At 45.9% G+C, this 20651-nt stretch overlaps 2 protein-coding genes and 1 pseudogene across 2 annotated transcripts; all 3 read left to right on the top strand.

Moving 5' to 3' along the window:
- The first annotated feature begins 3254 nt into the window (after positions 1–3254).
- On the top strand, positions 3255–4106 carry LOC148141761 (heat shock protein 30C-like). Its single transcript, XM_087977629.1, has one exon. The coding sequence runs from the start codon at positions 3255–3257 to the stop codon at positions 3912–3914; it is 660 nt and encodes a 219-aa protein (XP_087833755.1). The 3' UTR covers positions 3915–4106.
- Positions 4107–11264: 7158 nt separating this feature from the next.
- LOC148141762 (heat shock protein 30C-like) lies at positions 11265–12050 on the top strand (annotated as a pseudogene).
- A 6972-nt stretch (positions 12051–19022) lies between these two features.
- On the top strand, positions 19023–20651 carry LOC122547648 (heat shock protein 30C-like). The gene has a single exon (XM_043686244.2). It carries the CDS (start codon positions 19291–19293, stop codon positions 19894–19896), a length of 606 nt encoding a protein of 201 aa, XP_043542179.2. The 5' UTR covers positions 19023–19290; the 3' UTR covers positions 19897–20651.

Here is a 20651-nt window from a genome sequence, read left to right on the forward strand (position 1 = left end):
AGGAGGCGCACGCCCGCGAAACGTACAGGCGGTCGATTCTGGACGCTCCGACCCCAGGCCTCACGAAGGTGAAGGCGATGGAGTCGGGATGGAGATTTCCGCCAGACGTCCACCAGGTCGAAGGACTTGACCAAGTCCCCCAACCTCTTCCCCGACGCCCAGCCAGTGCGGGCACCGCCGTGGTCCCTGCCCTCGAGGACGCAGTTAAAATCTACCCCGAGGTCGACGCACTGGTTCTCGTCAATGGAAGCGAGATGAGCGGACACCTCTTCGAAGAAGCTCGCTTGCCTCGGCCCGGCCAGGGGAGCGTAGACGTTCACCAAGTGAAGCACCACGCCCCCCCAGCCGAACAGTCAGGTGAAGCAAACGGCCTGGCACTGGCTCCCTGACTCCCAAGATCTCCGGCTGAAAATGCGGGGCCAACAGGATAGCCACCCCGCCAGATCTGCGGGTGAGGTGACTCATGTAGACCCCCCCTCGCCACTCCAGGAGCCAGGTGGCTTCGTCTCCCGGGGTAGTGTCGGTTTCTTGCAGGAAGCACACCGCATACCTCCCGTCCCGAAGGACCGAGAGGGTCTGGAATCTGTGCTGTGACTCCCTGCTGCCATTGATGTTGAGGCTGGCTATAGTCGTCTCCATGTCGGAAGCTTTGTGCAACCACCACCAGTACAATTAATAAACCTATCTACATATTTACAGGGAGGACGAGGGAGGGGCACTGAAGTCCCTCGCCCACACCAGGAGTGCCCCCAGGAAGTTCCTGACTCGCTTTCGCTCATTAATGTCGAGCCCAGGAGCCTGGCGGGCAGCGTGGGCCGACCAGTAAACTTTTTCAAAAGAGCTCCAGCGGTCGAGCGCCAGTTGGGCTCTATCCCGGCGACCCCGAGTTTCCTCGACAAATTCCCGGAGTTCCTCGAGGGGGATGAGGGGGAGATTGGTGGGGGGCACCTGGGACTCAAAAATGTCACTGCAGACGGAGTCCGCGTCCTCCCCAGCGTCCGCCACCGATCCCAAACCCTCCTCCGGGAGGTCACCCTCGGTCACCGACCCCTCCCCCACCGAGAGGATGGGGGCTGGTCCGGCGCCACAAACCGGCCTCAAACCCCCGGCGACACCACCCCCAGGGTCACCGGCGGTACCTTACTCGGCGCACCCCTTCCCGGAACGCCCCGAGTTCGGGTCGTCAGGCGGCAGAGGCTCGGGGCCCCGCTCCTCTCCCGACACCGGGACGCCTGGCTCCTCGGGGAAAAGGTCATCCCCCAGGAAAAGGTCATCCCCCCAGGGCCAAGGCCCCCGGAAAAACCTCTGGCTTCGGTGCCGGGCTGGAGGTGTTGACTTCGAGGGAGGGGGAGTGTGTGCGGCGGCACCACCATCAGCCGTTGGCACGGGCTGGGCAGCCTTCTGGGTGGGGCAGTTTTTCCTTATGTACCCCACCTCGTGGCACCGCACGCCGTCCACCGTCCAGAAGGCGCTGTAGGCCACACCCTCGTGGAGGACGGTAAAATTGCCCTCGGTGACCTCCTCCCGGGCCAGGCAAATAAACACCTGGGTCCGGAAGGAGTAGATGTGTCTGAGGGCAGGGTCCTTCAGACCGAGCAGAAGCGGTTGGACACCCGACCGGATTACCCCCAGGGTGGTGAGGTGGGGGAGAAGGAGCTCGCTGGCAATGAAGGGCGGGACGTTAGAGATCACAACCCTCTGGGCCGTAACCTCCAGAGGGTCAACGGGCAGATATGTCCTGCCCACAGTGAACCCCCTCTCCACGGCCAGGTGGACCGCCTGCTCGGTCTTCAGAAAAAAGACGGCCTTCCCGTACATCCGGGCCGCAGCGACGATGGCCAGTGGGCCGACCACACTAGCCATGGCCTTGCTGCAGGCCTCGATGGTCATGTTGGGGTGGGGATAGGCCTTTACCCCCAGGGGTTTGGTCAGGTGCCTGAAGGGGCTTATAGTTGAGACCGGGGTTGTGACAGCCGAGCCTAAAGCAGCGGCTAACCCGGCGTAGGTGCGGCTCGGCCCGGCGACCTTCGGGCTCGCCATATTCTGCCGCTGGGTATTATTGTGCCCCAGGCAGCGGTGGAGGTGGGCCCCTGGTAGCAGCAGTGGTGGAGGCTGTGGGGAGGGGCCCAAGGCAAGTCCCAGGCAGCGACAGCGGAGCCTGTCTCAGGCAACAGCAGTGGTGGAAGCGGATCTCGGGCGAGTCCAAGGTAAGCCTTCGGTCGCAGTGGTGGGGGCAGACCTGTTGGGGAGAGTCCCCGAGGCATGTCCCAGGCGGCCCCAAAGTCGAGTCCCAGGCAGTAGTGGTGGAGATGGGCCCAAGGCGAGTCCCACACAGCAGCGGTGGAGGCAGGCCTCTGGCAAGTCCTGGGAAGTTCCCTTGGTTGCAGTGGATGGGGGCAGACCTGTTGGGGAGGGTCCCCAAGGCGAGTCCCAGGCAGGGGTGGCGGAGGCAGGCCTCAGATAACAGCAGCAGCGGTGGAGGTCCTGCGAGGGGCCCCAAGGCAAGTCGCAGGCAGCAGCGAGGCAGGACCCAAGCAGCAACAGCCGAGGCAGGGCCCCCAAGACCAGCAGTGGCGAGGCCTAGGCTGCAACTCCAAAAGCAGGAGCCAGACCAAAAAGGCTCCCACCTCCTGCCTCTGCCTTCTTTCTCCTTCTTCTTTCTCCTTCTTCTGTCTTCCTTCCTTCGTAAGGCAGCTAGTACAGGGGCAGTGCCCCTGAAGGAGGAGAGTCCCAGCACGTGCACGCAGTCACTCAATCCCGCCGGCACGCTGCTGGAAAGTCCCTCCCCTCCAAGGGCCGGTGCCCAAGAAAGTCACTGAAAACAGGAATGTTAGAAAAACCAAACACTGCCTCGTCATTCCTGCTTGTTATTTCAATAAAATAATCTCCTCTGTGTTTGAACAAACCTCACTTTCCGGCACAGACGCAGCCTTCTGCTCAGCTGTCAATCATTAACATTGCCCCGCCCATCTATGATTTCACTGTCTGAGTACATTCCAGAAGCCTGTGGATGTCCTCCAGTGGGTGTCACTGAGTCGAGTCATTCTTGTTTAAAGTCAGGCTGAGATGTGACGTCATGTATTTTCAGCTCAAGTGTGATAAACCCAGCAAACTTGAGGACATTCTGGAAATGTCTGGATTTCTGACAGTAGAATATATAAGGTGTGAGCTCAGAGTGCTGCAGCAGATCAGAGACTCAAGACTGGGAGTTCACATCAGTCAGTTTGAGGGAAGTGAGAGAAGAGGCAGAGAGGATGCTGAGCTATTGGGCTTTCCACCCTTCACGTCTGTGCCAGCAGCCTGTATACACACTGGCGCCTGTTGCACACAGGCTCTGGGAACCACTTGAATGTAACATGTGGGAACAGGTGGAAGAAGCGAGAAAAGGCATGAGGTTCATCCATCGAGTTCTTGAGGAGCTGACAGCAGAATGTTTTGGGGAAATACCAGGAACTCGAGACAACAAATCTGATGCTAATGGAGAAGGTAAAAGACAATCCGAGGACAAGGATGGAGATGGCTTTTCTGTGTCCCTGAATGTCCAGCACTTCTCCCCAGAAGACCTGAGGGTGAAAGTATTTGGAAGAAAAGTGCTGGTGACAGGAAAACACGAGAAGAAATGTGATGATGGCAGCGGCTGTTACAGCTACAAATATGAAGAGTTCAGGAGAGAATTCCAGCTGCCAGAGGATGTCGATGCTGAAGCTCTTCGATGCTGTTTGTCACAGAACGGTCGGTTAAAGGTTCAAGCCCCGCGCCTGGCACTGCCAACTGCGAATGAACGGACCGTACCCATCAACATCACCTCGGAGACAACAGCCACTCCCCGGCTCAATCCTGACCAAGAGGCAGAGGAACAGGAGAGTGGGAAGGATGTGGTGAACAAGAAAACTGAAGAACAGATGTCCAGTTAATGCTCTGTTACAATGAACTTTTGAAGATATAATAATTGTTCAAAAGCAGCAAAGAGTTTCTGTAATGTGAGATGAAAATATATTTTTGTCAAATCCATTGTATTCAAGTTGTAAATCTGTAATGTGCTTTTATCAAAATTCATGTACAAGTAAATTATTTATGCATGTATATTGGAACAATGAATACTTCTGAATTTTATCTATGATGATTCTACCTTCTTACTTGATAGAAGCAAAACTGATACATCACGAATAATCTTCACTCTGACCTCCCTTATTCACGGTTACGGTAAATACACCTTTTAGGTTTGATTCAGTTAAAACTGGGCATAAAATCAGTCAGTCTAGATCTGCCTAAGTCAAAACTCAGGTCATGTACTCATGGAGACATCAAGTCATCCAGCATGTAAACTCGACCATGCCCAACAGGTATCGGAAACTTCACTAGTCCCGATATCTCTCTAAACCTTTCCTGCTCATGTAATTGGCCAAATGTCTTTTCAATGTTGTTAGAGTACTGGCCTCTACCACTTTCTCTGCCAGCTCACCCTCTGTGTGAAAAAGTTGCCCTTCTCGTCCCTGGTAAATTTTTCCCCTCTCACCTTAAATCTAAGCCCTCTAGTTTTGGACTCATCTATCCTTGGAAAAAGACCTTGCCTGTTCACCTTATCTGTGTCCATCATGATTTTATAAGCCTCTACAAGGTCATCCTCAGCCTCCAGTCTTCCTGGAGAAAAGGTCCCAGTCTATTCAGCCTCTCCTTACAACTCAACACTCCAGTGGATCCAACATCCTTGCAAATCTTTTCAGCATCCAGCTCTGTCAAAAGATATCAAACTACAGTTCAGACAATGTCCTTGCACAATTTTCTACACTTCAATCTCAGAGATATTCCCTGCAGCTTCACAATAATCAGAAACAACAACTTCAAAAACAGAAGTTGATGGAAAGGCTCAAGAGGTCAAAGTGAATGTTGTGGTTCCAGTGACCATTCTTCAGAACTGAGGACACTGCCAGACTTGCTGAGCTTTTCCAGCAACCTCTATTTTTGTTTATGTTTCTGATTTACGGCATCCACAGTTGTTTCAGTTTCTTTTAGCAATAACTGCTTGTCATCCAACCCAATCTGTACCCGACACTGTTACGGGATGGTGAGATGCACTTTCATTGGGGTTAAATGATTATTGTGGTTATCGGGAATGGAAGGTCAAGTTAGTTGCATCAAAAGCCACTTTTTATGAAGGTTCTGTTTCAATAATATTAATGATGCTATACCCTTGAACATAAAGAATAGGAACAGGAGTAGGCCATTCGGCCTTTAAACTCACTTTGCTATTCCTTGAGGTCACTAATGAATTAATGATGAACTGACCACTACAATCCTGCCTCCCGGATAACTCATCACTCCTTATTTAGACAAGGATATGTACAAAGCTTAACTACATTTAAGCTTTGTACTGATCGTTGAGGTAGTGAATTTATGTAGACAGGCCAACAAGAGGTGAGGCCATACTGGATTTGGTTCTGGGTAACGAACCAGGCCAGGTGTTAGATTTGGAGGTAGGTGAGCACTTTGGGGACAGTGACCACAATTCAGTGACTTTTACTCTAGTGCTGGAGAGGGATAAGTGTGCACTGCAGGACAAGAGTTATAGCTGGGGGCAGGTAAATTATGATGCGGTGAGGCACGACTTAGGATGCGTGGCTTGGAAAAGTAGGCTTCAAGGCATGGGCACAATTGATATGTGGAACTTGTTCAAGGAGCAACTATTGAGTGTCCTTGATAAGTATGTACCTGTCAGGCAGGGAGGAAAGGATCATGTGAGGGAGCCGTGGTTTAATAAGGAATTGGAATCCCTTGTTAAATGGAAGAGGACGGCCTATGTAAAGATGGGGCGTGAAGGTTCAATTGGGGCGATTGAGAGTTATAAGGTAGCCAGGAAGGATCTGAAGAGAGAGCTAAGAGCAGCAAGGAGGGGACATGAAAAGTCCTTAGTTGGTAGGATTAGGGAAAACCCTAAGGCTTTCTATAGGTATGTCAGGAATAAAAGAATGACTAGGGTAGGAATAGGTCCAGTCAAGGATAGTAGTGGGAAGTTGAGTGTGGAGGCTGAAGAGATTGGGGAGACACTGAATGAATACGTTTCGTCAGTATTCACTCAGGAACAGGACATTGTTGCCGATATAAATATTGAGTCACAATTAATTAGAATGGACGGCTTTGAGGTATGGAGGGAAGAGGTGTTGGAAATTCTGGAAAGGGTGAAAATAGATAAGTCCCCTGGGCCTGATGGCATTTATCCTAGGATTCTCTGGGAAGCAAGGGAGGAGATTGCAGAGCCATTGGCCTTGAATTTTATGTCCTCGTTGTCTACAGGAATAGTGCCAGAAGACTGGAGGATAGCAAATGTGGTTCCATTGTTGAAGAAGAGGAGTAGGGATAACCCTAGTAACTATAGGCCGGTGAGTCTCACTTCTGTTGTGGGCAAAGTCTGAGAGAGAATTGTAAGGATTAAGATTTATGAACATCTGGATAGGAATAATGTGATCAAGGATAGTCAGCATGGTTTTGTGAAGGGCAGGTCGTGCCTCACAAACCTTATTGAATTCTTTGAGAAGGTGACTAAGGAGATAGATGAGGGTAAAGCGGTAGATGTGGTGTATATAGATTTTAGTAAGGCGTTTGATAAGGTTCCCCATGGTAGGCTACTGCAAAAAGTACGGAGGTATGGCATTGAGGGTGAGTTGGAGGTTTGGATTAGGAATTGGCTGGCTGGAAGAAGACAGAGAGTAGTAGTTGATGGTAAAGGTTCATCTTGGAGTGCAGTTACTAGCGGTGTTTCGCAAGGATCTGTTTTGGGACCATTGCTGTTTGTCATTTTTATAAATGACCTGGAGGAGGGGCTAGAAGGTTGGGTGAGCAAGTTTGCGGATGATACGAAATTCAGTGGAATTGTTGACAGTGAGGAAGGATGTGTCAGATTACAGCGGGATATAGATAAGTTGCAGAGCTGGGCAGAAAGGTGGCAAATGGAGTTCAATGTAGGTAAGTGTGAGGTGATTCACTTTGGTAAGAGTAACAAAAAGATGGGGTACTGGCCTAATGGTCGGATACTTGGTAGTGTGGATGAGCAGAGGGATCTTGGTGTCCATGTACACAGATCTCTGAAAGTTGCCACCCATGTAAATAGTGTGGTGAAGAAGGCATATGGCGTACTGGCTTTTATTGGTAGAGGAATTGACTTCCGGAGTCCTGAGGTCATGTTGCAGTTGTATAAGACTCTGGTGCGGCCGCATCTGGAGTATTGTGTGCAGTTTTGGTCGCCATACTATAGGAAGGATGTGGAGGCACTGGAACGGGTGCAGAGGAGGTTTACCAGGATGTTGCCTGGTATGGTAGGAAGATCGTATGAGGGAAGGCTGAGGCACTTGGGGTGTTTTCATTGGAGAAAAGAAGGTTTAGGGGTGACTTGATAGCGGTGTACAAGATGATTAGGGGTTTAGATAGGGTTGACCATGAGAACCTTTTTCCACGTATGGAGTCAGCTCTTACGAGGGGGCATAGCTTCAAATTAAGGGGTGGTAGGTATAGGACAGATGTAAGGGGTAGATTCTTTACTCAGCGAGTCGTTAGTTCATGGAATGCCCTGCCAGTAGCAGTGGTGGAATCTCCCTCTTTATGGGCATTTAAACGGGCATTGGATCGGCATATGGAGGATAGTGGACTAAAGTAGGTTAGGTGGGCTTGGATCGGCGCAACATCGAGGGCCAAAGGGCCTGTACTGCGCTGTATTTTTCTATGTTCTAATTCAAACTGGTAATCACCTGAAAGAAGACAATACTCCTGATATGAACCTTATGTAGGTGAGCCCTTATTTTTAAACTCTGCTGCTGATTTGAGGATTTCTGCCTGATGTGACACATCCTTTCAGCAGCTAACAAGCCAAGGTTTGATTTGATTTGATTTAGTATCATCACACGTACCTAGGTACAGTGAAAAGCTTGTTTTCAATGTAGTATAAATACATCATAAATTACAAAGTGCATAATTGATAGAACAGTTCAAGGAATACAATGTTATGGCTGCAAAGAGAGTGCACAAAAAGTAAGATCAACATTAGATTTAAATTGGACAGCTCCATTCAGGAGTCTACTAACAGCAGGGAAGAATCTGTTCTTCAACATGTTGATACCTGTGTTTCAGCTGTTGTTTCTTCTGCCTGATGGAAGAGCTTGGAAGAGATTATAACCGGGGTGGAAGGGGTCTTTGATGATGTTGGTCCCCTTTCTGAGACATGAAGCAGTGTAGATGGAGTCAATGGATGGAAGCCTGGTTTGTGTGATGGACTGGGCTCTGTTTACAAGTCTCTGCAGTTCATTACAGTCCTGGGCAGAGCACTTGCCATTCCAAACCATAATGCATCCAGGCAGAATGCTTTCTATTTTGCATCTAGCATCTACAAAAGTAGATGAATGATCAATGGGCATGCCAAATTTCTTTAACTTCCTGAGCAAGAAGAGGAGTTGTTGTGCTGACTTCACCATCACATCCATGATGGTGGTCCTGGGTAGATTGTTGGTGATTGTCACTCCAGAGGAACGCTCAACCATCTCCACCTCAGCTCCATTGACTTAGACAGGGGTGTCCCCTCCTCTTTGCTTCCTGAAGTCAGCTCTTCAGTTTTGCTGACCTTAAGGGAGAGATTGTTATCTTTGTACCACAACACTAAGCATTGTATTTCCTTCCTGTATTCTGTCTCATCATTGTTTGATATCCGGCCGAAAACAGTGATGTTGTCAGCCAAATTGGAGATGGATTTCAGATAAAATTTGACCACACCACCCATGAGTGTACAGGGAGTACAGTAAGGAGCTGAGTATACAACTTTGCGGGACACCGGTGTTGAGGATTGTTGTGGAAGAGATGCTGTTGCCTATCCTCACTGATTGTGGTCTGTGGGTGAGGAGGTTGAGGATCCAGTTGCTGAGTCGAGAGCAGAAATCCAGGTCTCAGTGTTTGGAGATGGGTTTGGTTGGGATTATATTGTTGAAAGCAGAGCTGTAGTAGCTAAGTATCTTCATTATCCCTATGTTCCTGGGAGGCTAGGGAGGTGGAGTCTGCCATGGATCTGTTGCGCAGGTAGGCAAATTGCAAGGAATCAAGGCAGGCTGGGAGGCAGGAGTTGATATGAGCGATGACTAATCTCTCGAAGCACTTCATAATTATGGAGGTCAGAGGCACTGGGCAGTAGTCATTCAGGCATGCTGCATGTGTTTTCGTTGGCACAGGGATGATGGTGGTCTTCTTGAAGACCCTTTCAATCTAATGTTTTAAAGAATGGTCACTATGGGACAGCATCAGGAAGATGTGTCATATTTCCCTCTATATCACTCAACAGCTTGGTTCCATCAGTCAATTTACTCGATCACACTAACTGACAAACACGTGGTTTATAGAACAGCAAGAAATATTAACAACAACACCCACAGTCCAAGAGTAGAAGTGACTTATGCCACAGGAGATACAGTAGAAACATATTAATCCAGCACAAATAGCAAAGAGACACAATTTATATTGAACCTAAAATTGATTAGTCGTTCTCCTTCTTTGGTCCCGTTTCACATAAACCACAACGGAAAATGGGAGTGCAAGGAGGTAGCAGACCCAAAGGCCTCTCACAGACTGGAATTGTATTTATAGTTGCAAAGACAGAATTTGCAGAGCTTAGCAAAAGAACATGGGAGGTGTGAGTAATTGCATAGCATTTCCGAAGAGTTGACACTGACCTGGTGGACCGAATGGCCTCGCCATCTGCTGTCACATTCTAAATGTAATGTCGTATATTTTCCATTTTGGAATCTCATATGGTCTCATAATTAGCCACAGGGCTTAGTAATTCAAAAGGATGCAGCAGCTTCACTTCTATATTTTTCACCTTTAAACATATTTCAGGACAATTACAAAACAGCAAATGGCTTTAAGGACGGAATAAATACTTTATTCAATTTAAAAGCGGCTGATGTAACTTTCGCCCCATTTTTCTCGGTGATAACTTTCACGTCAAACTCATTCAAATCATTTAAAATACCAAAGTGAGAAAAGCAAATACAGCCACTTCATTATCTCATGACATGAGTTTATATTTCAATCAATTAATCCCCTTTCTGCTTTGACAAACCCTCACTTTCCTGCACATTCCCAGCCTTCTGCTCAGTTGTCAATCATTGACATTGCTCCTCCCATCTGAGCTGTCACTCTCTGAGTACATTCCGGAAGACTCGGGAATTCCTCCAGTAGCAGTCACTGAGTCCAGACCTCTCACAAACTGGAATTGTACATACACTTGCTGAAACAGAGTTTGCAGAGTTCGGGAAAAGACCATGGGAGATGTGAGTAATTGGATAGTGATTCCAAAGGGATCACACCTGCCTGGTGGACCGAATGGCCTTGTTTGTTGCTGCGTTGATCGAAAGCAATTTTTCCGCATTTTTCATTCACAACAGGGTTTTATTATATGAAAGGACACAGCTTCATTTCAAAGTGTTTCGTTTTTTAAAATGTGTTATTATCATAAACAAGGTAATTGTCTGCAGGCAATCCAGACTTCACTGAACTTAAATAAAACTCATGATTTGGAGATGCCGGTTTTGGACTGGAGTGTACAAAGTTAAAAATCACACAACACCAGGTTATAGTCCAACAGGTTTAATTGGAAACACACACTCGCTTTGGGAGCGACGCTCCTTCATCAGTTGATAGTGATGAAGAAGTGTCACTCCGAAAACTAGTGCTTCCAATTAAACCTGTTGGACTGTAACCTGGTGTGGCGTGACTTTTTACTAAATAAAACTCATTTACAATTTCTTCCATCTGAAACAGATCAATATCACATTCATATCGAGAGAGTCACTGAAAACAGGAATGTTAGAAAAACCAAACACTGCCTCGTCATTCCTGCTTGTTATTTCAATAAATTAATCTCCTCTGTGTTTGAACAAACCCTCACTTTCCTGCACAGACTCAGCCTTCTGCTCAGCTGTCAATCATTAACATTGCCCCGCCCATCTATGATGTCACTGTCTGAGTACATTCCAGAAGCCTGTGGATACCCTCCAGTGGGTGTCACTGAGTCGAGTCATTCTTGTTTAAAGTCAGGCTGAGATGTGACGTCATGTATTTTCAGCTCAAGTGTGATAAACCCAGCAAACTTGAGGACATTCTGGAAATGTCTGGATTTCTGGCAGTAGAATATATAAGGTGTGAGCTCAGAGTGCTGCAGCAGATCAGAGACTGAAGACTGGGAGTTCACATCAGTCAGTTTGAGGGAAGTGAGAGAAGAGGCAGAGAGGATGCTGAGCTATCGGGCTTTCCACCCTTCACGTCTGTGCCAGCAGCCTGTATACACACTGGCGCCTGTTGCACACAGGCTCAGGGAACCACTTGAATGTAACATATGGGAACAGGTGGAAGAAGCGAGAAAAGGCATGAAGTTCATCCATCGAGTTCTTGAGGAGCTGACAGCAGAATGTTTTGGGGGAAATACCAGGAACTCGAGACAACAAATCTGATGCTAATGGAGAAGGTAAAAGACAATCCGAGGACAAGGATGGAGATGGCTTTTCTGTGTCCCTGAATGTCCAGCACTTCTCCCCAGAAGACCTGAGGGTGAAAGTATTTGGAAGAAAAGTGCTGGTGACAGGAAAACACGAGAAGAAATGTGATGATGGCAGCGGCTGTTACAGCTACAAATATGAAGAGTTCAGGAGAGAATTCCAGCTGCCAGAGGATGTCGATGCTGAAGCTCTTCGATGCTGTTTGTCACAGGACGGTCGGTTAAAGGTTCAAGCCCCGCGCCTGGCACTGCCAACTGTGAATGAACGGACCGTACCCATCAACATCACCTCGGAGACAACAGCCACTCCCCGGCTCAATCCTGACCAAGAGGCAGAGGAACAGGAGAGTGGGAAGGATGTGGTGAACAAGAAAACTGAAGAACAGATGTCCAGTTAATGCTCTGTTACAATGAACTTTTGAAGATATAATAATTGTTCAAAAGCAGCAAAGAGTTTCTGTAATGTGAGATGAAAATATATTTTTGTCAAATCCATTGTATTCAAGTTGTAAATCTGTAATGTGCTTTTATCAAAATTCATGTAAATTATTTATGCATGTATATTGGAACAATGAATACTTCTGAATTTTATCTATGATGATTCTACCTTCTTACTTGATAGAAGCAAAACTGATACATCACGAATAATCTTCACTCTGACCTCCCTTATTCACGGTTACGGTAAGTACACCTTTTAGGTTTGATTAAGTTAAAACTGGGCATAAAATCAGTCAGTCTAGATCTGCCTAAGTCAAAACTCAGGTCATGTACTCATGGAGACATCAAGTCATCCAGCATGTAAACTCGACCATGCCGAACAGGTATCGGAAACTTCACTAGTCCCTATATCTCTCTAAACCTTTCCTGCTCATGTAATTGGCCAAATGTCTTTTCAATGTTGTTAGAGTACTGGCCTCTACCACTTTCTCTGCCAGCTCACCCTCTGTGTGAAAAAGTTGCCCTTCTCGTCCCTTGTAAATCTTTCCCCTCTCACCTTAAATCTAAGCCCTCTAGTTTTGGACTCACCTATCCTTGGAAAAAGACCTTGCCTGTTCACCTTATCTGTGTCCATCATGATTTTATAAGCCTCTATAAGGTCATCCTCAGCCTCCAGTCTCCCTGGAGAAAAGGTCCCAGTCTATTCAGCCTCTCCTTACAACTCAACACTCCAGTGGATCCAACATCCTTGCAAATCTTTTCAGCACCCAGCTCTGTCAAAAGATATCAAACTACAGTTCAGACACTGTCCTTGCACAATTTTCTACACTTCAATCTCAGAGATATTCCCTGCAGCTTCACAATAATCAGAAACAACAACTTCAAAAACAGAAGTTGATGGAAAGGCTCAAGAAGTCAAAGTAAATGTTGTGGTTCCAGTGACCATTCTTCAGAACTGAGGACACTGCCAGACCTGCTGAGCTTTTCCAGCAACCTCTATTTTTGTTTATGTTTCTGATTTACAGCATCCACAGTTCTTTCAGTTTCTTTTAGCAATAACTGCTTGTCATCCAACCCAATCTGTACCCTACACTGTTACTGGATGGTGAGATGCACTTTCATTGGGGTTAAATGATTATTGTGGCTATCGGGAATGGAAGGTCAAGTTAGTTGCATCAAAAGCCACTTTTTATGAAGGTTCTGTTTCAATAATATTAATGATGCTATACCCTTGAAGATAAAGAATAGGAACAGGAGTAGGCCATTCGGCCTTTAAACTCACTTTGCTATTCCTTGAGGTCACGAATGAATTAATGATGAACTGACCACTACAATCCTGCCTCCCAGAGAACTCATCACTCCTTATTTAGACAAGGATATGTACGAAGCTTAACTACATTTAATGACACAGCCTCCACTGATCATTGAGGAAGAGAATTTATGTAGACAGGCCAACAAGAAGTGAGGCCATACTGGATTTGGTTCTGGGTAACGAACCAGGCCAGGTGTTAGATTTGGAGATAGGTGAGCACTTTGGGGACAGTGACCACAATTCAGTGACTTTTACTCGAGTGATGGAGAGGGATAAGTGTGCACTGCAGGGCAAGAGTTATAGCTGGGGGCAGGGAAATTATGATGCGGTGAGGCACGACTTAGGATGCGTGGCTTGGAAAAGTAGGCTTCAAGGCATGGGCACAATTGATATGTGGAGCTTGTTCAAGGAGCAACTATTGAGTGTCCTTGATAAGTATGTACCTGTCAGGCAGGGAGGAAAGGGTTGTGTGAGGGAGCCGTGGTTTAATAAGGAATTGGAATCCCTTGTTAAATGGAAGAGGACGGCCTATGTAAAGACGAGGCGTGAAGGTTCAATTGGGGCGATTGAGAGTTATAAGGTAGCCAGGAAGGATCTGAAGAGAGAGCTAAGAGCAGCAAGGAGGGGACATGAAAAGCCCTTAGTTGGTAGGATTAGGGAAAACCCTAAGGCTTTCTATAGGTATGTCAGGAATAAAAGAATGACTAGGGTAGGAATAGGTCCAGTCAAGGATAGTAGTGGGAAGTTGAGTGTGGAGGCTGAAGAGATTGGGAAGACACTGAATGAATACTTTTCATCAGTATTCACTCAGGAACAGGACATTGTTGCCAATATAAATATTGAGTCACAATTAATTAGAATGGACGGCTTTGAGGTATGTAGGGAAGAGGTGTTGGAAATTCTGGAAAGGGTGAAAATAGATAAGTCCCCTGGGCCTGATGGCATTTATCCTAGGATTCTCTGGGAAGCAAGGGAGGAGATTGCAGAGCCATTGGCCTTGATTTTTATGTCCTCGTTGTCTACAGGAATAGTGCCAGAAGACTGGAGGATAGCAAATGTGGTTCCCTTGTTCAAGAAGGGGAGTAGGGATAACCCTAGTAACTATAGGCCGGTGAGTCTCACTTCTGTTGTGGGCAAAGTCTTAGAGAAAATTGTAAGGGTTAAGATTTATGAACATCTGGATAGGAATAATGTGATCAAGGATAGTCAGCATGGTTTTGTGAAGGGCAGGTCGTGCCTCACAAACCTTATTGAATTCTTTGAGAAGGTGACTAAGGAGGTAGATGAGGGTAAAGCGGTACATGCGGTGTATATGGATTTTAGTAAGGCGTTTGATAAGGTTCCCCATGGTAGGCTACTGCAAAAAATACGGAGGTATGGCATTGAGGGTGAGTTGGAGGTTTGGATTAGGAATTGGCTGGCTGGAAGAAGACAGAGGGTAGTAGTTGATGGTAAAGATTCATCTTGGAGTGCAGTTACTAGCGGTGTTTCGCAAGGATCTGTTTTGGGACCATTGCTGTTTGTCATTTTTATAAATGACCTGGAGGAGGGGCTAGAAGGTTGGGTGAGCAAGTTTGTGGATGATACGAAAGTCAGTGGAATTGTTGACAGTGAGGAAGGATGTGTCAGATTACAGCGGGATATAGATAAGTTGCAGAGCTGGGCAGAAAGGTGGCAAATGGAGTTCAATGTAGGTAAGTGTGAGGTGATTCACTTTGGTAAGAGTAACAAAAAGATGGGGTACTGGGCTAATGGTCTGATACTTGGTAGTGTGGATGAGCAGAGGGATCTTGGTGTCCATGTACACAGATCTCTGAAAGTTGCCACCCAGGTAAATAGTGCGGTGAAGAAGGCATATGGCGTACTGGCTTTTATTGGTCGAGGAATTGAGTTCCGGAGTCCTGAGGTCATGTTGCAGTTGTATAAGACTCTGGTGCGGCCGCATCTGGAGCATTGTGTGCAGTTTTGGTCGCCATACTATAGGAAGGATGTGGAGGCACTGGAACGGGTGCAGAGGAGGTTTACCAGGATGTTGCCTGGTATGGTAGGAAGATCGTATGAGGAAAGGCTGAGGCACTTGGGGCTGTTTTCATTGGAGAAAAGAAGGTTTGGGGTGACTTGATAGAGGTGTACAAGATGATTAGGAGTTTAGATAGGGTTGCCCATGAGAACCTTTTTCCACATATGAAGTCAGCTATTACGATGGGGCATAGTTTTAAATTAAGGGGTGGTAGGTATAGGACAGATGTAAGGGGTAGATTCTTTACTCAGCAAGTCGTTAGTTCATGGAATGCCCTGCCCCTAGCTGGGCATTCCATGGGCATTTAAATGGGCATTGGATAGGCATATGGAGGATAGTGGGCTAGTGTAGGTTAGGAGAGCTTGGATCGGCGCAACATCGAGGGCCAAAGGGCCTGTACTGCGCTGTATTTTTCTAATTCAGACTGGTAATCACCTGAAGGAAGACAATACTCCTGATATGAACCTTATGTTGGTGAGCCCTTATTTTTAAACTCTGCTGCTGATTTGAGGATTTCTGCCTGATGTGACACATCCTTTCAGGAGCTAACAAGCCAAGGTTTGATTTGATTTGATTTAGTCTCATCAGACGTACCTAGGTACAGTGAAAAGCTTGTTTTGCATGCAGTATAAATACATCATACCATATAAAGTGCATAATTGATAGAACAGTTCAAGGAATACAATGTTATGGCTGCAAAGAGAGTGCACAAAAAGTAAGATCAACATTATATTTAAATTGGACAGCTCCATTCAGGAGTCTACTAACAGCAGGGAAGAATCTGTTCTTCAACATGTTGATACGTGTGTTTCAGCTGTTGTTTCTTCTGCCTGATGGAAGAGCTTGGAAGAGATTATAACCGGGATGGAAGGGGTCTTTGATGATGTTGGTCCCCTTTCAGAGACAAGAAGCAGTGTAGATGGAGTCAATGAATGGAAGCCTGGTTTGTGTGATGGACTGAGCTCTGTTTACAAGTCTCTGTAGTTCATTACAGTCCTGGGCAGAGCACTTGCCATTCCAAACCATAATGCATCCAGACAGAATGCTTTCTATGTTGCATCTAGCATCTACAAATGTAGATGAATGATCAATGGGCATGCCAAATTTCTTTAACTTCCTGAGGAAGAAGAGGAGTTGTTGTGCTGACTTCACCATCACATCCATGATGGTGGTCCTGGGTAGATTGTTGGTGATTGTCACTCCAGAGGAACGCTCAACCATCTCCACCTCAGCTCCATTGACTTCGACAGGGGTGTCCCCTCCTCTTTGCTTCCTAAAGTCAGCTCTTCAGTTTTGCTGACCTTAAGGGAGAGATTGTTATCTTTGTACCACGACACTAAGCATTGTATTTCCTTCCTGTATTCTGTCTCATCATTGTTTGATATCCGGCCTATAACAGTGATGTTGTGAGCCAAATTGGAGATGGATTTCAGATAAAATTTGGTCACACCACCCATGAGTGTACAGGGAGTACAGTAAGGAGCTGAGTATACAACTTTGCGGGACACCGGTGTTGAGGATTGTTGTGGAAGAGATGCTGTTGCCTATCCTCACTGATTGTGGTCTGTGGGTGAGGAAGTTGAGGATCCAGTTGCTGAGTCGAGAGCAGAAACCCAGGTCTCAATGTTTGGAGATGGGTTTGGTTGGGATTATAGTGTTGAAAGCAGAGCTGGAGTAGCCAAGTATCTTAATTATCCCTATGTTCCTGGGAGGCTAGGGAGGTGGAGTCTGCCATGGATCTGTTGCGCTGGTAGGCAAATTGCAAGGAATCAAGGCAGGCTGGGAGGCAGGAGTCGATATGAGCGATGACTAATCTCTCGAAGCACTTCATAATTATGGAGGTCAGAGGCACTGGGCAGGAGTCATTCAGGCACGCTGCATGTGTTTTCAATGGTACAGGGATGATGGTGGTCTTCTTGAAGACCCTTTCAATCTAATGTTTTAAAGAATGGTCACTGTGGGACAGCATCAGGAAGATGTGTCATATTTCCCTCTATATCACTCAACAGCTTGGTTCCATCAGTCAATTTACTAGATCACACTAACTGACAAACACGTGGTTTATAGAACAGCAAGAAATATTAACAACAACACCCACAGTCCAAGAGTAGAAGTGACTTATGCCACAGGAGATACAGTAGAAACACATTAATCCAGCACAAATAGCAAAGAGACACAATTTATATTGAACCTAAAATTGATTAGTCGTTCTCCTTTGGTCCCGTTTCACATAAACCACAACGGAAAATGGGAGGGCAAGGAGGTAGCAGACCCAAAGGCCTCTCACAGACTGGAATTGTACTTATAGTTGCAAAGACAGAATTTGCAGAGCTTAGCAAAAGAACATGGGAGGTGTGAGTAATTGCACAGCATTTCCGAAGAGTTGACACTGACCTGGTGGACCGAATGGCCTCGCCATCTGCTGTCACATTCTAAATGTAATGTCGTATATTTTCCATTTTGGAAATCTCATATGGTCTCATAATTAGCCACAGGGCTTAGTAATTCAAAAGGATGCAGCAGCTTCACTTCTACATTTTTCACCTTTAAATATATTTCAGGACAATTACAAAACAGCAAATGGCTTTAAGGACGGAATAATTGCTTTATTCAATTTAAAAGCGGCTGATGTAACTTTCGCCCCATTTTTCTAGGTGATAACTTTCACGTCAAACTCATTCAAATCATTTAAAATACCAAAGTCAGAAAAACAAATACAGCCACTTCATTAAGTCATGACATGAGTTTATATTTCAATCAATTAATCCCCTTTCTGCTTTTACAAACCCTCACTTTCCTGCACATTCCCAGCCTTCTGCTCAGTTGTCAATCATTGACATTGCTCCTCCCATCTGAGCTGTCACTCTCTGAGTACATTCCGGAAGACTCGGGAATTCCTCCAGTAGCAGTCACTGAGTCCAGACCTCTCACAAACTGGAATTGTACATACACTTGCTAAAACAGAATTTGCAGAGTTTGGGAAAAGACCATGGGAGATGTGAGTAATTGGATAGTGATTCCAAAGGGATCACACCTGCCTGGTGGACCGAATGGCCTTGTTTGTTGCTGCGTTGATCTCAAGCAATTTTTCCGCATTCTTCATGTTCTATAATTGGAAATACTGTATCAAACCCATGATTCACAACGGGGTTTTATAATATTAAAGGACACAACTTCATTTCAAAGTGTTTCATTTTTTAAAATGTGTTATTATCATAAACAAGGCAATTGTCTGCAGGCAATCCTGACTTCACTGAACTGAAATAAAACTCATGATTTGGAGATGCCGGTTTTGGACTGGAGTGTACAAACTTAAAAATCACACAACACCAGGTTATAGTACAACAGGTTTAATTGGAAGCACACACTAGCTTTGGGAGCGACGCTCCTTCATCAGTTGATAGTGATGAAGAAGTGTCACTCCGAAAGCTAGTGCTTCCAATTAAACCTGTTGGACTGTAACCTGGTGTGGCGTGACTTTTTACTAAATAAAACTCATTTACAATTTCTTCCATCTGAAACTGATCAATATCACATTCATATCAACAAAATCAGTGAAAACAGGAATGTTAGAAAAACCAAACACTGCCTTGTCATTCCTGCTTGTTATTTCAATAAATTATTCCCCTCTGTGTTTGAACAAACCTCACTTTCCTGCACAGACTCAGCCTTCTGCTCAGCTGTCAATCATTAACATTGCCCCGCCCATCTATGATGTCACTGTCTGAGTACATTCCAGAAGCCTGTGGATGTCCTCCAGTGGGTGTCACTGAGTCGAGTCATTCTTGTTTAAAGTAAGGCTGAGATGTGACGACATGTATTTTCAGCTCACGTGTGATAAACCCAGCAAACTTGAGGACATTCTGGAAATGTCTGGATTTCTGACAGTAGAATATATAAGGTGTGAGCTCAGAGTGCTGCAGCAGATCAGAGACTGAAGACTGGGAGTTCACATCAGTCAGTTTGAGGGAAGTGAGAGAAGAGGCAGAGACAATGCTGAGCTATCGGGCTTTCCACCCTTCACGTCTGTGCCAGCAGCCTGTATACACACTGGCGCCTGTTGCACACAGGCTCAGGGAACCACTTGAATGTAACATGTGGGAACAGGTGGAAGAAGCGAGAAAGGGCATGAAGTTCATCCATCGAGTTCTTGAGGATCTGACAGCAGAATGTTTTGGGGAAATACCAGGAACTCGAGACAACAAATCTGATGCTAATGGAGAAGGTAAAAGACAATCCGAGGACAAGGATGGAGATGGCTTTTCTGTGTCCCTGAATGTCCAGCACTTCCCCCCAGAAGACCTGAGGGTGAAAGTATTTGGAAGGAAAGTGCTGGTGACAGGAAAACACGAGAAGAAATGTGATGATGGCAGCGGCTGTTACAGCTACAAATATGAAGAGTTCAGGAGAGAATTCCAGCTGCCAGAGGATGTCGATGCTGAAGCTCTTCGATGCTGTTTGTCACAGGACGGTCGGTTAAAGGTTCAAGCCCCGCGCCTGGCACTGCCAGCTGTGAGTGAACAGACTGTCCCCATCAACATCACCTCGGATACAACAACCACTCCCCGGCTCAATCCTGACCAAGAGACAGAGAAATAGGAGAGTGGGAAGGATGTGGGGATCAAGAAAGCTGAAGAACAGATGAGCGGTTAAGACTCTGTTACAACGAACTTCTGAAGATGTAATAATTGTTCAAAACCAGCAATGAATTTCTGTGAATGTGAGATAAGGAGACATTGCTGTCCAGTTAATAGTTTTCAATTTAGAAACCTATACAGTGCTGTCATCAATGTTCATGTGGTTTATTTCTGTATGTATATTGGAAGAATAATACTTTTGAAATTTAATTCTGATGATTCTGCCTATTTACTTGATAAAAATAAAACTGATACATCACTCCAACTTACATTATTCTCAATTAAGGGAAAGAAATCTTTTTTACTTGGATTAACTTAAAAGACAGAAACAAAATCAGGTGGTCACGATCTGCCTAAGTCTGAGCTCAGGTCTGTCAAAAATGTCAAGCTACTGTGAAGAGACTGTGCTGAAATAATTATGTACACCTCAGTCTCAGAGATATTCCCTGCTGCATCACTATCCTGAGCAACTACAGGTTGTCGTCCAACTCAGACACCAGTCTGTCCACCACTCAGTTATTGAACGGTGGGAAACACTTTCATTGTGGTTAATTGATCATTGTAACTGTCAGGGAGGGAAGGTGAAGTTATTTGCATCAGAAGCAACGTTTATGACGTTTCTGTTTCAACAATATTAATGATACTACACATTTCAACATAAAAAATGGGAACAGTGTTGGGACCACAATTATTCACAATTTACAGAGATGAGTTAGA

The sequence above is a fragment of the Chiloscyllium plagiosum genome, unplaced genomic scaffold (genome assembly GCF_037043375.1).
Source record: "Chiloscyllium plagiosum isolate Xiang-an unplaced genomic scaffold, Cpla_swu_hap1 HiC_scaffold_32, whole genome shotgun sequence".
NCBI classification, from domain to species: Eukaryota; Metazoa; Chordata; class Chondrichthyes; order Orectolobiformes; family Hemiscylliidae; genus Chiloscyllium; species Chiloscyllium plagiosum.